The sequence below is a fragment of the Nyctereutes procyonoides genome, unplaced genomic scaffold (assembly GCF_905146905.1).
Source record: "Nyctereutes procyonoides isolate TBG_1078 unplaced genomic scaffold, NYPRO_anot_genome, whole genome shotgun sequence".
Taxonomy (NCBI): Eukaryota; Metazoa; Chordata; class Mammalia; order Carnivora; family Canidae; genus Nyctereutes; species Nyctereutes procyonoides.
In genome coordinates, this window is record NW_026575134.1 from 22,165,062 (window position 1) to 22,179,381 (window position 14,320).

General features: G+C 31.9%; 1 protein-coding gene across 1 annotated transcript in view; it reads right to left on the reverse strand.

Moving 5' to 3' along the window:
* Positions 1-14,320, reverse strand: part of PCLO (piccolo presynaptic cytomatrix protein) — a 390,843-nt gene that overhangs the window by 108,490 nt on the left and 268,033 nt on the right. Inside the window, 1 exon segment of the mRNA XM_055301126.1 lies at positions 6,613-6,738. Coding sequence (XP_055157101.1) covers positions 6,613-6,738 — 126 coding nt within the window.

Genomic DNA, 14,320 nt, shown 5'->3' on the forward strand with positions numbered 1-14,320 from the left:
TACTTACATGACAAAGGATTACCAGGATATATAAAGATTCCTTCAAATTCAATTTGAAAATACACAAAGTAATCCAATTAAAGAATAAGCAAAAGAATAGGCAAATTGCAGATGAGAAAAACCCAGGAGCTAATAAGATGAATAAAACATTATCATACTGAACATTACTGAAGGCAAAGTAAACAAAACACACACCATCCCACAATACATCTGGAAAAGGAAATTTAGAGAAAGAGGACCAAAGATGTAAAGAAACATTTACTATTCACAAATATAAAAACAGTATAACCCTTTGGACAGCAATTCAGAAAAACTGACTATTGTAGAGAAAGCCACATAACATCCCCTGCATTATTTAACCAGATATCTATCTATCTATCTATCTATCTATCTATCTATCTATCTATCATCTATCTTTCTAGTATTTTCTCTTTCTTTCTATATATATCTCTCTCTATATATATATAGAGAGATATATGTATATATATAGACAGACATATATATGTATACATATACATATATATGTGCAGAAATTTAACTTGTAGAAGAAACTCCTCCAAGTGTGTACAAGACGACTACTTCAAAAAATTAATTACAGCATTGCTTGAAATAGTTTTTTAAAAAAACTTCATAAATAACTTAAGTAACCAGAGAGTGTTTAAACTAAACTATAATAGAGATGTACAATAATATAATTCTCCCTATAGGGAAAATAAATGAACTAGGGCCACATGCATCATTTTGGATAAATTGTATGAACTTGATGTGACTAGGAGAGGTTGCAAAAATACATGAAGATATCATTTATAGAAAATATCAGAATTTATGAAGAGTTTAAGAATATATACATAAAACTATGAATGGAAGCAAGGAAAAGAGTGAACTCAAATAATGTCTAGTAATTTATCCAGGGACAGTATGAGAAGTCTAAGAGAGGTGACTATAGGAGGGTTTAATTGACTTAAATGTATCCCTTTCCCCTAACATATAAGACAAATACGGCAAAAGGTTAATGTAGTAAGTATGGTGGGTACGTGGCTATCTGCCATATTATTCTCTATAGTGTTTTGTACACTCAGACATTTGTAATCAAAATTACAGGTCAGCCCAGGAAGTGTTAAGCTGTGTATGTCAAACCATGAAGCTCTTAGAAGCTCCCACAGCCCCACTCCCATCAAGGAAGGTGGAACAGAAGGGATGCTGAGCTGGGCATCTCAACAGATGAGGAGGTGAAGTGTCAATAAGCTGTGTGAGTCTTCAAAGGTAATTGTCCTGATTGGGGGGAGGGGGCTCAAACTAAAAAAAAATATGTCCACTCTTAATGAGTCAGTGAACACCAAACCCTGACTTTTTTGTGGTTACTGTGTAATGGAGACGTTCAACTACTGAGTTGTTTTAGTAAAATTCACAAGATTGAGAGCAAAACACACTCACCATTTAAGTGCAAAGAAATCAAAAGCATCAGGCAGCAAACATTTCCACAGAGCACTTGCTATTTTGAGTTGAGATTTTAACTTCTAATTTAAAACTCCTCTGTTTTGTGCCCTTCACCCTCCTTCAATCACAAAGCAAACAATGCTTTTGGGCTAGAGAACTGCCAGACGAAAATTCTCTCCTTATACTCTGCCACTGCACAAAGAACTGTGCTGCATTTTTCAGATATGAGGGTTGCTGTTTTTTCTATATCAGTAACAAGTCAATTCCTCATAAAACAAACCAAAAAAACTCCCCAAAAAACAAAGAACAAGAAACCTAGAGTATATTTATGTAAATTTACGAGCAGTTAAGCTCAAAGTTGTAAGAACGTGTGCCCAGAGGAAATGGTTTCTATTTTGTACATTTTTTTTCTGAAAAGGTAATCAAAAATGGTAATTAACCAAACATAGATGCTGTCTTAAATGTTCATGGTTCTTTACAAATAGTAGAGTCTGACCCCTTGTATTATTATTTGCTTCACAAAATCCTGTAACATGTTAATAAGTATACAAAATTTATAATCAAAAATTAATTCTTTGACATTTCTATACATATTATTTGAAATCTTGTTTTATTTGACACTGTTGGGCACTGGGTATGTAGGGAAAAAAGCCATTGTTAAAGGACACAATAGATCCATGCACAACTGATACATACACAGATGGATGGAACATAGAGAATTAACCCTGGTCTTTATCAGATTGAAAAAACAAAACAAAATGTGGTCTTTGCTTGCCATGAGATATGAGTAATTATGGACTCCCCAAATTTGGAGACAGCTGGAACTCTTATCTGAGAACAACACATAAAGAGTTATTTTTAAGGAAATTTTTTTAAAGCATGTCATGAATTCAAAACTTCCTAAAATTGTAACCATATTGAATAGGTTTCACTAGGTAAAGCAGAGAAAAGAGAGTTCATTACAGAGGAAGCATCTAGTTTTTTGAGACTACTAGGTAAGGTGCTGATTATATTACACCTGGTACTGATATTGTACTATAAATAAGGTTTATAATCATTTCACTGAAAATAAAAATTTTAATATTTTTTTTTTAAGATTTTGTTTATTTATTTGTGATAGTCACACACACAGAGAGAGAGAGGCAGAGACACAGGCAGAGGGAGAAGCAGGCTCCATGCACCGGGAGCCTGACGTGGGATTCGATCCTGGGTCTCCAAGATCGCGCCCTGGGCCAAAGGCAGGCGCCAAACCGCTGCGCCACCCAGGGATCCCGAAAATAAAAATTTTAAATGGAAGTGACAAGTTTTAAATACGCAAAGTCCACATATTCAAGTGTACTTTTAGATGCTCAGATTAGCTCAAAGAGAAATACCAGTATCAAAGGAGAAAAATGAGAGATAGTATATACCACTTAAGGCCCCAATATTGATGAGCATTAGACAACCACAACGCTGTTGATCTAAAATTGTTTAAAATTTTAATCCTAAAGCAAATAGCAACAAATAACACTTCAGAAACTTAGATTTGGAATTTAGTTTCCAGGATGTTTTGTCTATTTTTTTTTTCCTTCAACAGAAAACCGACCTTATACATTAAAAGGAAGAATAAGTGGCAAAAGATCATTCTTGGTCCAGTCTTTGTTTAAGAATGTTTATTAATGTTGCAGAGTAATAAATTTTAAGATTTTGGAAGATTAGATTCCCTCAAACATCTGACTGTGTACATTCTTTCAGAGGATCATTACAGAATTTTGTAAAACTAAAAGATTTGCTCAGGAGATTTCGATTAATACAATGTTCCTAACTGCTTTTTTTAACTTCGGAGTATGGTACAAGGCTATATTTGTATTTAAAAACAAATTTCTTGAGAATAGCCTAATGATTCTGCAGTAATAATTATTGCTAATTATGAGTACTCTGAAACACATCATTTTCCTACATTATTTAACAAGATAGACAACCTTGTTCAAAAAGATTTTTCAAAAAACATTGAATAAAAATCTTCTTTTAATAAATAACCAGCTCAGTGGACTCAGGAAGACAGTGGGAACTTTTTCCTTTCCATTTAATGTTAGTTACTTAAGTCAGTACTTTTAGAATAGCACTTGGCTTATGAGCATTGGAAAACCTACATGATTGGTCAGTATGTTTTAATTGCACAATTTAGAGAACAAAAAGCTAGAAGAAACCTGAAAATACTCTTGTTCTTCCAAAAGTCAGCACAGTAGAATCCATGCCACTGAGTGCTGCGAGAGTGTAGCACGACAAACACTGATGATAAATGCAACCTGTTTTGTTTTTGTTTTTTGTTTTTTTAACAAGAGCATGTTGTAATAGTGCATTGTATAGTATATAGTGTATTGTTATAGTGATGCCTTGCTTCAGGCATCAAAATCAGAGTTGTGTCTTAACCAATCATCTACTGCTCTGAAATTTTATAATAATAATCTATCATAGATTGAAGGTGAGGGCTCGAAGGATACCATGTATGAATAAAGCACATTTACAGTTAAAACAAAAACTATGTAAATATAAGTTATATACATAAAAATATATATCCTGAAAATATACCAAACAAGGTGAACCTTTGTGGATTCCCATTTGGACTGATGGCCTGCTAGTCAGTTCATCTTTGGACATAAAAGGAATGAACTTTTATCATTCTAGCCTAGTGGCACAGAACCTTGAGGATGGCTTGTATGTTAAAGTAACTCCTAAAAATATTTAATGTTTCAAAAACAGGATCTAAATACTAAACCAAGACAATATAATGAATCTATTATCAAAGACCAATCAGAGTACATAAAGCAAAGCTGGAAATCATACATAACAAATCACGGGTGTGCATTATACAAGAACTCGACTCCAACTAGAGGATCTGTGCTCAGTCCTGGTTTGGCACTTAGGCAAATCTTTGGGAGTATCACTAAAAAAATAGTTAATTAAAATAGAATCTTACATAATATGCATGTAGCTTTTAATGATTTCTCACTCAAACCAATTAGATAAACTGCAGGATTACTACTTCCAAAAAGGAGGAGAACCTTCGTGGCAGTCTAAGCTTATAAAACTTAAGTTCACTTCAATTTTCTCTCTTGAATTGGTTTGCATTATATCTATTTTTAAATTTTAAATTTATGAGCTTATAAAGGACCACAGAGACTACCAAGTAAAAAGAACATCATTTCATCACAGTATGCTTCACTAAAATTGTCTCTCATATCATCCTGATTTTTTTAAAGTAAAGTTTATTAGATCATAATGTTGTCTGAATTTACCACCTTTGTCAAAAGTCAACTCAAAGCTTCCAATGAAGTCTATAATTCCTTAATCAAAGTCAGCAACTTAGGGACAGCTTCAGCATCTACAGTTGACCTTTGACTAGCCAGGCAAACTTCCCGAAATAATTGTAGTGATTGAGTCATCTTCTCAAATTCTCTTGCTTTTCTATGTCCCTTTTGAATAACCTCTGGAAGATTAGCAAGCCTTGCTGCATTTATCCATGGTGTAAATAAAAAGAGGGATGTCTTTGTTCAAGTAGTTTTGCAAAACCTGAACACAAACAGTTGCTGCAATTTTTATTTAAAAATAAAAACACTATATACATTTCTAGCTGGAGTATGCTGTACAAAAGTGATATCACTCCCATTCTTAAAAATGATCTCAATTAAAAAAAAAGTCTCAATTTCTATAATTAGTCTCCAAAAGACCAGCATTAGGCATGACAGGATTATAGTCATAAAAACTTCATACCGACTCAGTATTTTGGTCATTATTGTGATATCTTGATTCATACAATCTTTACCTTCTTTTAGTTGTTTGGCTAATTCTTCTTTTCTGTTTTCTGCATGACATTAGACTATTTTTAATAATTACTTTCAGTTACATATTAAGTAATGACCTGGTAAACTGGCATTCTGAATACTAACAAACAATTGAACAAAACAGGCCTAATTTATCACATTTATCTATTTCCAGTTTGTAAATACTCCCACCATGACCAATTCAAGCCATCAATGGGATATCACTGAATGTGAAGTTGGGAAGAGCATATCTTAGTAAACTGGCACAAGCTGGCTCCACTAGAAAGAACATTGTGATGGGTAAATAATGTTTCAAGTTTATTCTAATAGTCTATCAAAATATCCAAGGAATTTTTTGGTAGGTTCCAGTACATTTAAGAAAATGACAGTGAATCATTTCAGCATACTGAAAATGTCAAGCAACAGGCAACATTTTATAAAATTATGAAATGACAGAAAAACACCTTCTGAATAAGTATTTTGAGTAAAATAAAATATGTTGAGGCTATTTTATGCTAAAAATATTTATTATAAGCAATATCACTGAAAACTTTCAAACTATATGTTATGTTAGATTTTGGAAAATGTGAATGACATTTAATTAACAAGTGAAAATAATCATTACGCATTTTGAGAATCAAGCACTTTATAATATTTGAAAGAAAATAATAAAATATATGTTTTATGGCCCTTTAGATACATCTGTAAAGTTCATTATTTTAAAATGCTTTTGATGTAATAAGGTGGATAGTATCTAAAAGTAGACAGTAACCTAGCACAGAAGTTGGCAAATATTTTCTGTACACAGAGTACATATTTTGGTCTTTATAGACCATTTAGTCTCTGTCATGAATACAGTTCTGTTAGTGTAGTGAGGAAACACCCATGTTCAACATGTATATTGATGATCTTTGCTGTGTTCCAATAACACACTGTTTACAGAAACAAGCAGCAGATAGATTTGGCCTGTGGGCTATTCACAGTTTGGTGACCTACCTTTAATGTATACCGAATCATCTAGTATTTTACAGTTCTTATTTCAATAGAATTTTTCTTAGTATGAATAAAAAATTAGTCCCAAAACCAAAGTGTTTTTTAAATAATATTACTCAAGTCAGTAAAAATATTGACTAATTAGTATTTCTTAAACAGGATAATCCCATAGCAAACCAACAGCCAAAGGACAATGCAATTGAAAATGAAATAATGTAATTGTGAACACATTTTCTTTCATATTACTATACCCAAATTTCATAATGACCCAAAAAGAGAGAGGTTTACCTAGATAGTAAATAAAAATAAAATTTGCATATGAAATTAAACTATATTTGAGTATGTTCATTTTAATTTACTATGAAATCTTTATTCTTACCTTCCATAAGTTTCCCTGTCTGTTCTGCACTTCCTCCAGGAAAAATTTTAGCAATATAGGCTCCAATCTCTCCATTATGTCCAGGGATTTCTTTACCACCCACAATTCTAATTCCTAATCCATTACCTGTATTGAAAAATTAGCAAATTATTAGTTATAATTTAAAAAGACAACAGTTATCACAAGTTATAATGTGCACAAAAAGTGGGCTCTGGTACCCAAAGCTATCTACAACATAAATATTAGGACTGGACAATAATAACAGAAGGATATTACTATGAATTCTATAATAGTTGATATGAAATAGGATACTTTGAGATTTTGGTAGGATCTATGATGAATCATGTGATATTAAAAAATAATTTTTTGAATTCAGCCATATCACCAAGATATGATACAAATACCTTTGTCCACTTTTGACCAGATACTTTGTGAAAATATTGTACAATGGGAAAAAATATTGTACAATGTTCCCAGTATAAGAAACTCCAGAGTATACAGTTCACTTATGAAATGAAATTGAGGAGTATTTCACTTAAAAAGGTAGTGATGGCTATCATAAATTAAGAAGACACAATCCAAACATATAATTGATTGCAAATAATAAAATGAAAACATGATCATTTGTGAGTTATTATTAACTTTTTAGCTTTAACTCATTGACTAACATTGTGCACTAACAAGCCACTTATTGTGAGGCACAATGAAATTATTCTTGACTGATAAACAACTTAGAAAACTTTTTTATTTCAAAGAACAGATTTTTCTGTAAGCAGCCACATGGAGAAAAAGATGGAGAATATTTATTATGTGAAAGCTAATTGAGATAGAAATGAACTGTTGATGTTTTAAGTTTATGTTTTCTTTTAATCAGCTAAAAATTAACAAGTGTGTATATATATATACAGCATCAGATATTTTTTTGTTACAAATGCCAAGAGTATTTAAAAATAAAGGTACTAAAAGAAAGCAAAATTCTTCTTAAATGAAGACACAATTATTCTTTAAATTAAAATTCTTCCTATTCACTAATTGAAGTACCATTTTCAACTCTTTCGAAATCTCTGAATGTTAAAAGCCAGTTCTCATAGATTTTGTTCCCTTCCCACTTTACTCTTCAAAAACAATCCCTGTAGTCAGCATCAACACAGTTAAACATTCAACAACCAGTAATGCTGGATGATGGAATCCTTTTGTCATTTATCTAATATACTTTGGTAAAGCATCATTCCAGGGTATAAGGTGGTTCCAAATGAATCTTCTCTCTCCTTTTCTTCCTCCCTTCCTTCCTTGTTTTTACTCACTTTCCTCTCTCTCTCCTTCTCCACTACTTGCCATCCTTTCTAGTTGTTTTTTTTTCCCCCAGAGTAAGTGTTCTGAAGATTTAGCCTCAAAACAAAAAGAAAACAAGACAAATTCACTGTGCGTTTCATATTTCCTGCTGTTGTAAAGGGGTCAGAATTGAATAAGATACTAACTTTCTCTGTCCCCACTTGTGGAATTTTCCTGTCACCAGTTTCTTGGTCCATTTCTATCACTATGAGTGGACATTAATTCATGATACACATTAACTTATAACTTAGAATATCATCTGCTATATGACTTGGTTTCAACTAAGTCTGCAAAGAAACAGTTGAGTTCTTAAGACAATAGGCTTTAAGGAGTCATCAGGACTAATTCTATAGTAAGACATTAGATAAATACATTTATAAAGGGTAGAAGATGAAGAAAAGTTATCAGCCACTCTTCATTCAATTAGTTTAGACTACTTTTTTAGTGGGCTAAGGACATTTCAGAAAATACAAAATGAGGATTTTAAAATAGATGGCCATAAGTAAAGGGTTTTTCATGGAATTTATTTGTACAAAATAAAAATAGTTTCTTAAAGATTTGATTTCACTTTCCATGACTGAATCACTCAGAGCTGTAATTTACGACTTGTTAAATTTTTCATAAAAATATAGATACTGAATTTCAAACATGGTTAGTGTATTCATATCAATTTTAACATGTGGTCAGTCTCAGATCCCAAAAGATGATTTATGACATTTTCTGAATGTATAGGCATATGTTCAAGATCATGGCTCACACCAAAATTTGTCATCATGCTAGAGTATAGAAAAGCACAGTAGGATATAGTAGAGTGCTCAGGGCATTTGGTTTTAATTATTTCTTCTTGAGCTTAAAAAAGAAACCATAAATATAGCCCATGAAAAACAATTTCAGCACTATATATTATATGGCACAATATATGGAATAGCCATATGTTTAGAATCTATAAATAGAATTGTTATACCTTGTAAAGGTATAGCTAAAAGAGTAGTTGTGGAACTCTAAATTCTATTAGTTGGTATAAGTGACTATTTTTAAGGATTTGCTATAGTTTCACTTTGTGGATGAAAATTTCTTAAGAGTTAAGTACCATTTGATTTTTGGTGACTGAGTACACTTTAAAACCCTACAAGGTAAGAGATCAGCATAAAGCAATTATAATTATATCCATTTAAATAAAGTAGCACAACAAAATACTCATTTACTTTTATAAAATGCAGCCTCATGCTACTGAATTCTATTACCTAAAACAATTTCTAAATACATGTTATAAGCTTCAGTACCTTTGGTAAAATGAAAATACAGTCATGACAACAATGAGAGAAATGACATTTGATATATAAAGAAACCATTTCAAGCATTTGTAAATTTTCAGGAATTATTGTTTTCTGGTTGATGCTGTTGTGTGGTTGCTGCTATGTTTTCTCATGTACACAATAATGTAGCACATAAATATTAAAATTTGTGATAAAATAGAATGATAGAAAATAAAAAAACACTCAGAAAATATAACGGGTTTTTTGGTTTATTTTACAGTAGTTACATGTATCCTAATTTGGACATAATATAAGTTAATATATATGATTTCTAATTATTTAAATCTGGACATTTTGATTTCGCATTTCTATAGTTGCACTTCGATATTTTATGTAAATGCAGATAAAATTAACAAAAAATTTTCTATAAAAATAAAACATACCAGCTCAAATCTAAATTGCACAATTCAATAAAAAAATTGGTGAATTCAGGAAGCAATATTAATTTTTAGCTGAAATGCTTCTGAGTCGGTCCCTGATAAGTGGAACATCACTGGAAAGTTTTTCAACTTTTGACAAATTTTTATCAACATAAATACCTTGTGCCTCTCTGTTTACAATCTATCTAAAAACATTAATAAAATGTTTCCTTAGATGCCTTGAAAACACAGTAGTTTTGCATAAATGAACAGTGCAGCAAGTTAGAGAGACCAGTATTTACCAAAGAGAACACAGAAGCTTTAATAAAAGATTGTCAAAAGTTACAATAATTTCACAACATATAAGCAGAGATGTGGTTGAAGAAGTCTTACAGAAAAGTCTAACTTTCAGAAATTCTTAAAATAAGCAGGGGATATTTATAAGAAAAGAGAATTTCAGTGATGGATGTAGCAAAATGTTTAAAAACAAGTATTATGTTTATAACCTTAGGATTACAATTTAAATATACCAGTTTTTTCAAGAGTGAAAAGGCATATATTATATGTTATAATTATGTGGTGAATATACTATTATGTAGTCACTCTTAATGTTCTAGTCCAAGATGACAACACAGAACACTCCTGAATTTGCCTCATTCCACGGACACACCAAATCTACAGCTACATGTGGAGCAAATCTCTCTGAAAAAAAATCCAGAATCTAGCAGAGTGACTCCTACCTATTGGGTCAATGAAAAAAAAAAACTAAAAACAAAAACCACATAAAAACTGATTTTGGCATACCTTTAACTACTGGGGGCCATTAAGAACAAAGAAAGCAGCTTGGATAACCACCAAAGTTTGAGAGACAACCAAGAGCTCACATCAGGCTGAATCATCATGTTTATCTCCTACATGAAACCACTGCATCAAGGCGAGGAGAGGTGACTGCTTTATACAATGTTTAGAAACACACAGAGAGTCAAAAACAATTGAAGAATCAGAGAAATATGTTCTAAACAAGAGACCAAGATAAAATTCCAGAAAAAGACTCAAATAAAATGGAGAGAAGTTGTTTGATAAAAAGTTCGAAATAATGGTCAAAATGATGTTCACTGAGGTTAGGAGAACAATGCATAGACAAAGTGAAAATAAATAAAGTAAATAGATACTCTTCCAAAAAGACATAAAATGGCAAAAGGTACATGAAAAGGTGCTCAACATCACTAATTATCAAGGAAATGCAAATCAAAACCAAAATGAGATATTAACATACATCTGTTAAATTGCCAGCATCAAAAATACAGGAGATAACAAGTATTGACAAAGATGTGGAGACAATGGAACCCAGATGCACTGTTGGTAGGAATGTAAATTGGTTATAGCCACTATGGACAACTGTATGGAGCTTCCTCAAAAAATTAAAAATAGAACTACCCTATGACCCAACAATTTCAGTTGTGGTTATCTATCCAAAGGAAATGAAACAGTAATCCAAAGAGATATCTGCACTACCATGTTCATTATAGCATTATTCACAATAGCCAAGATATGGAAACAACTCAAGTGTTCACTGATGGATAACTGGATAACGAAGGTATACACACACACACACACACATACATACACACACACTGGAATGTTATTCAGCCAAGAGAATGAGAGAAATCCTGCCATTTGGGACAACATGAATAGACTCTGAGGGCATTATGCTCAGTGAAATAAACTAGACAGTGAAAGACAAATACTGCATGGTATCACATATGTGTAGAGAAAAAGTCAATCATAGAAAGTGTAGAAAAGTGGTGGCCAGGGCCTGTGAGTGGGGAAAATAGGGAGAGGTTGGTAAGAGGGTGCAAACTTAGCTATAGAATGGAAAAGGTCTAAGGATCTAATATAAAACATTGTGACTATAGTTGTAACACTGTATTCTATAAGTGAAATTTGCTGAGAACAGAAGTTAAATATTCTTGAGCATGCACACACACACACACACAAAAGATGAATATATGAGGTAATGGATGCTTTAATTAACTATATGGGGGGGATCATTTCTCAAATCACCATGGTGTGCACTTTAAATATCTTACAAATTTATAAGTCCATTATACCTCAATAAAGCTGAAATTAAAAACTATATAAAATAAGCTGTGTATAAAATAAACATGAGCATATTAAAGAAAAAGAAAAATCTTTATATTTCCATTTAAATTTAAAGCTTAGATCTACTTTTATTTTATATGTTTATTAACATGTTATATTAAAAGCTCTGGTATTTTAAAGTATTATAAAAATATTTTTATTTTCCTCTTAAAGTAATATATGAATATTTATAATGTTACCATTAGACCATTAAGTTTAGACAAAATTAAAATACTTGGTTCATTTTGATACTATCACATGCTACATCTAAGCATTAAGGAAAAACAAATTCTATCAGTGAACATGCTTATCTTATGAACAGTAGTCTTTAAATCAATGGAGTTTATTATTCACAATGAAGTTATCACAGGATAATGATATATTGCAATTTAGTCATGTTGTTCCTTGGGCTGAAGAAGAAGAAAGATTATCTATGTAAATATTAATGCTAATGAAGTACTAAAGATAATAGAAAAGTCACCAAAAGATAGTTCAATTAAATCTATTTTTATAGTTTACACATTAATTATACTCCTGAGTGAGGCTGTGAAAGTTTATTTTTATATTCTTTCACCTACTAATTTTGAGGTTATAAATTATCTATGTAAATATTTAGGAAAATATACCAATTTATATTAAAAACCCATAGTAATTTCCCTTTTGTGTCTTATCAAAGTAATTAATCAATACTAGAACATAAAGACCTAAAGAATATTTCATTACTTCACCATTTTTATTTTTACTAATTTTTGCTTTTTATGAGAAAAACATTCCTACAAATACAACAGCACACATCAACTGCCTTAATAGCAATCCCTACTTTACTGCTTCCAACAAAACCAAAATGCAAACATCACTTTAACACCTAATCTAATCTGACTCTAACCTCAGCATACAAATTAGAACATTAGCTTTTTCTAATCCAGTTAATTGCTCTGTAGCATCCTTTTTGCTAAGATACTCTCTTACTCTTTTTTTTTTAAAGATTTATTTATTTGTTCATGAGAGAGAGAGAGAGAGAGAGAGGCAGAGATACAGGCAGAGGGAGAAGCAGGCTCCATGCCGGGAGCCGGATGTGAGACTGGACACCGGGACTCCAGGAACGCGCCCTGGGCCAAAGGCAGGCGCTAAACTGCTGGGCCACCCAGGCATCCCCGTTTTTCCTAGTTTTAAATACATATCCTTTATGTATATGAAGAATTCAAAGAGAATATTTTTTGTCACATTTCCAGGAATAAAAGTCCACATTAGTCCTTTCTAATATAATGTGGCTAAGATAAAAATGTTACACAAAGCATGAAAAGGCTATTCATACTCACTACCATACTAAAAGGGTGGGCTCAGGGTGGATGTCATATGCCTGAAACAGCCACTGGTTTGGGAAAGAAGAAAGACACATACATATATACACACATATATATGTGTGTGTATATATGCATATCTTTCATATATATATACACATATATACTTAGGCATATAAAACATTATAATATGTATATATATATACACACACACATATATTCTAAACATATACACACACATATATATATGTATATAAAACATTGTACATATAGGGAGATGTACAAAATTCACAAATAGATATCAAAAGACACTGGCATTCTGGCTGGAACAATATCTTTCAAATAAAAGATATTTTGTATACTAGTAATTTTATTAAAGGTGCATAGGATTTATTTCTCCTGAAATAGTTCAGAAATAAAAATTTCCGAGACTGTCATACTCAGGATATCATGTTTCATTCATTTGATAACACATGGCTTATATAAGGCAAATTTTGTCTCAGACCAAATCTGAGGGGGTATGCAGGGTACTTTCATTTTTAAAAACTTTTTATTATTTATTTATTTATTTTTTCTTTTTTTGCAGGGTACTTTTGTAAATGGAAATTAAAAATAAACTTCATTCATTTAGCAGTACTTCGGGTTCAAAATAAAATAATTCTTTGATATGAAATTGGATGTTACAAAATTAGAAGTTAGGGTCAATTTATAGATACAGCCTTAATACTTGTTTAGATATTGATCTCATGATGACAGTCCAGGACTGGAAGTGGGGTCATTTGCTATGTATAATAAAATGGTCATATTGTGAGACACCCATGTAACACTATATTGTCAGTAGGAACAAAACAGTTTAAGCTTATATTACTGTAACGCTATGATAAGCTTTCAAAAATAAATGCCAGATAAGTAAGAAGACAAAAACTATTATAATTCAAAAGTTAGCAATAAGTGTTCCTTTTGTACTTCTGGAGATAAGTGTAGACTGTGGCAGACATATTCTATTGTGACTCTCAATGAATCCCTTCTGGAATAACTCCCTTTGAAGGCAGAAAGATCCTGTGATTTGGTTCTTTTTTTTTTTTTTAAAGATTGTATTTATTTATTCATGAGATACATAGAGAGAGAGAGACAGAGACAAAGGCAGAGGGAGAAGCAGGCTCCATGTAGGAAGCCTGATGCAGGACTCGATCCTAGGACTCCAGGATCACGCCCTGAACCCAAGGCAGGCACTAAACCACTGAGCTACCCAGGGATC